Here is a 3353-nt window from a genome sequence, read left to right as displayed (position 1 = left end):
TCAACTCTTCTGATACAGCACACAAGGAAACTCATGAAAGACATTGGAAGCAATTTTCAAATGGATCACCTTTTTTTTTTCCAGGAAGGCTGAATAGCTGACTATAAGCCAGTCAAAAGATGCCATATTTGAGAACTATTTCCCCCTTTTTTAACTTATTCCATCTCCTCATTAACAATATTGTCTCACTAAGAAGTATAAATCAGTTTCCAAGTATTTAATTATAATTGGAAAAAGATTACAAAATATGAAGTTTTATTATACCCGGGACTACAGAAATATATTGCTTCAGTTTTTCCATTTCCTTCGAATTCAAGAAAAAGTAACAAGCAAAACAAATGGCAATGAAAACTAACAGATGTATGAACTACTTTCACCAATTAAGCTTGAAAATTCAGAATGGATTTCACCAAATAAATTTCAAATGCTGAACCTGGCAGATGCCATTCCTCACAAAAGTGCTCCATTCCTAGAATGAACTAATGCCCTTCAGTAATACAGAAAGTCAGTCACTTAGGCAAGGCAAGATTTATAAGAGACCAAGAATTAGCATCTCCGAACACTGGAGTCGACGAAGCATTTTGGATCCTCTGTCAATTCAGAGCTCATCATGTTTTGCAGAGTCCACACTGGGTTTGATGAAGACTCCCTCCATTGCTTTCCAATAGTTGTGGTGGTTAGCAGTAGGCATGCCATGAACTTCCCGTTGGCCTCTAATGGGATGGCCATACTGCTCCCCTGTGATTGAAAGGAACACCTCCGTTCCTACGTGCCTGAAGCGCACCGCAGCCTCCCGCTCCCAGTAAGTCCCACTGCACTGCACAGTCCATATATCGAGGTCATCTCCTTCGCCATCATCACCAAAGGCACTTACTTCCTGTTAGAGACACAAACTTCCTGAAGTGAAAATGTAAGGAAACACCTCCAATACACACACAAAAATAGCAACCACAAAGTCAGCACAGTTTAAAGGCAAGGATGGAGAGGAAATAAAAACTGTCGTTGCACTGCTCTCAACAGTTATCACATCCAGAAGCAGTAACTTTCTACCACTACAATCTGAACACAAAGTGCCAACAAACTCCAATGCGAGTAAAAACTGCCAGAAAACCCCAACATACATCACAAAAGAAATGAAAGATCTGAAGCATAGAGATCAGAACAGTCCTGAGAAAAATCTCCAAAGAACACTAGTGCTGATGCAAATCTTCTCCCACTCAGAAAAATCTTTCTAACTGTAGACATTTAGTTTTGTAGTATGCAAATCACAGTTAATCGTCACAGTAACCATTGCAACAGTTTTTTCACCATGTGTTATTACAACATCCCAACAGTTTAGCTTATTCAGTAATCATATTCCTTTTTTACTTAATGATACCAAGCTTACAATTGGGTCAAGAGCTATTCTGGTTTACATCCCTTCTTCAGACAGATAACTGAATAGCTCTTTAACAAAATAAAGAAGAGCATCAAAGCAAATTAATTCCTGCTAAAACAAGTTAGAGATTAGATTTCACTATACACAAAGAGAAAAAAAATTCCAAGCATTTCCAGAAACTGCATAGGCTAAGCTCTAAGTCCTGCTATTTAGGACTCCAAACAGGCTTTAATTCTTAAAAACAGGATATCTAAAAGTGATGAACAACTTGAAAGTAGAACCTAGCACCCTGAAGTCTTAGGGTGACATGAATTCAAGTTTAAGTAGTCTAAAAGTGTAAAAGACAACATACTAATTGAAAATCCAACTTCTGTTAAGAATACAAAATAAAAGTTTGTGTTCATAACTACATCATATTTCAATATTGTCACAAGTCACAGTCCTGTCCCTCTCTGGGGAGTCTTGCAAACCTTCCTTTCGCTCAGATACTGTGCAAACACACAGCAAAACCAAAGACACACAATGACAGTTGCTGAACCTTTTTACATCAACGACAATGTTATACAAACGGTCTAAACCAACAAATGAAAACTGGATGTTCTATAGTCAATTTGTTCTTTAAATGATTCTTCTGAAATGCTATTTTTCCACCACTTGTTTTGTTTTAAGAACCAAATGATCTGAACATCCTACAAAAAAAAATTAACCTTATTGTTTAAGCCACTTTACTCATGGTGAAAGACAGACCTTTTTTACAAACAGGAAGTTCTTCCAACTTCAAAGGTAACACCATAGCCACATAGCCTGAAGAAAGACTAAAATGGCCACTAATGACAAAGTTCCAACAAGTTTGCATTATTTAAGAGAGATTTTCAGTCTTGGAGAAGCATTTGTTCAAGGACAAGACTGGGCCTTAATTACAGTTTGAAATTACATTCTCCTAGATATGTACCAAATTATACATACATATGATAGTGATAGCAGACTCACTCTCCTGTGGAAGGAGGATAGATCAATAAGAATAATTAACTAATATAGGCATAGGGAGAAGATGACTGAGACTAACACATTGGATCACCAAGGAACTTGGATATAGGAACGCCTGGTGTTACGATTAGTTGCCTTGCTCTAAAGCAGTCTTCACAATGTTGAGGGAGGTGCCCATTCTCCTGCACCATGAAAGAGCTAAACACTTCAGAACAGTCTTCCCAGTAGTGAAGGTGTAGAATAAAAAAGAAGTACATTTTTTTAAAAACTACTCTGAAGCACTGATAATGTTACATATTAAATTTCACCTGTGTCAAGAACTTAAATACATTATTCCAAGATGCAAAACTGTATATACTTGAACTCTGGATATACATATACATACTATTTCTAGCAGCTGGTACCTGAGCCTGATTCTTCAAAAACATGAGAAAATGGAGAGACTATTGCCAATAGCACGGCACTGCTTATACAAAAGCTCAAGATTTAAAACAACTCACTTGGTTATTGGAGAGTGGTGATGGGAAGTGATGAGTGTGTAAGTTTTTTCCTGTGTTGACGTGGGTCAGCCGTATAGCTTGTCCACATTTCACCGGTGTCCCACGCTGGCAACTGCCATCACTCTTCCCACGAATGCGCCAGTAACTGTTAGCATCATCTGAAGCTTCGACCCCTGTCACTGACTGTTGCCCACTTCCTGTTAAAATAGAATTCAATAGCAGGAGACTTAACCCACTTCCCCAGTTCAAAAAGTCCTGAAAGAAGTAAATAAATTTGCTTGAAAGTTCCCATGCCTTCATGTTTAAGAGATGTTTAATTCTCACAGTTTGTTTACTGACTGCAATGGGAATGCAAGTACCAAATAATCTTTCAGATTGAAGAAGTTAAACACAGCATATATTAATAGAAGTAAACTGTCAAGACACGAGAAGAAAATCTGATCTCTGATGGATACTATTGACATCATCTTGCCTTTCTCAAAAATATT

At 37.6% G+C, this 3353-nt stretch overlaps 1 protein-coding gene across 1 annotated transcript; it reads right to left on the bottom strand.

The window, feature by feature from the left end:
* Window positions 1–202: 202 nt before the first annotated feature.
* SDF2L1 (stromal cell-derived factor 2-like 1) lies at window positions 203–3062 on the bottom strand (the record flags this gene model as incomplete). The annotated part of the gene is made up of 2 exons (XM_008948460.1): window positions 203–877; window positions 2866–3062. Coding segments are annotated over 2 exons (476 nt in total), but the record flags the coding sequence as incomplete, so codon positions are not given.
* Between the last annotated feature and the right edge of the window lie 291 nt (window positions 3063–3353).

Source organism: Merops nubicus, unplaced genomic scaffold (genome assembly GCF_000691845.1).
Source record: "Merops nubicus isolate BGI_N331 unplaced genomic scaffold, ASM69184v1 Scaffold53050, whole genome shotgun sequence".
In the NCBI taxonomy this organism is placed as follows: domain Eukaryota; kingdom Metazoa; phylum Chordata; class Aves; order Coraciiformes; family Meropidae; genus Merops; species Merops nubicus.
This window is presented reverse-complemented; position numbering and strand designations above follow the sequence as displayed.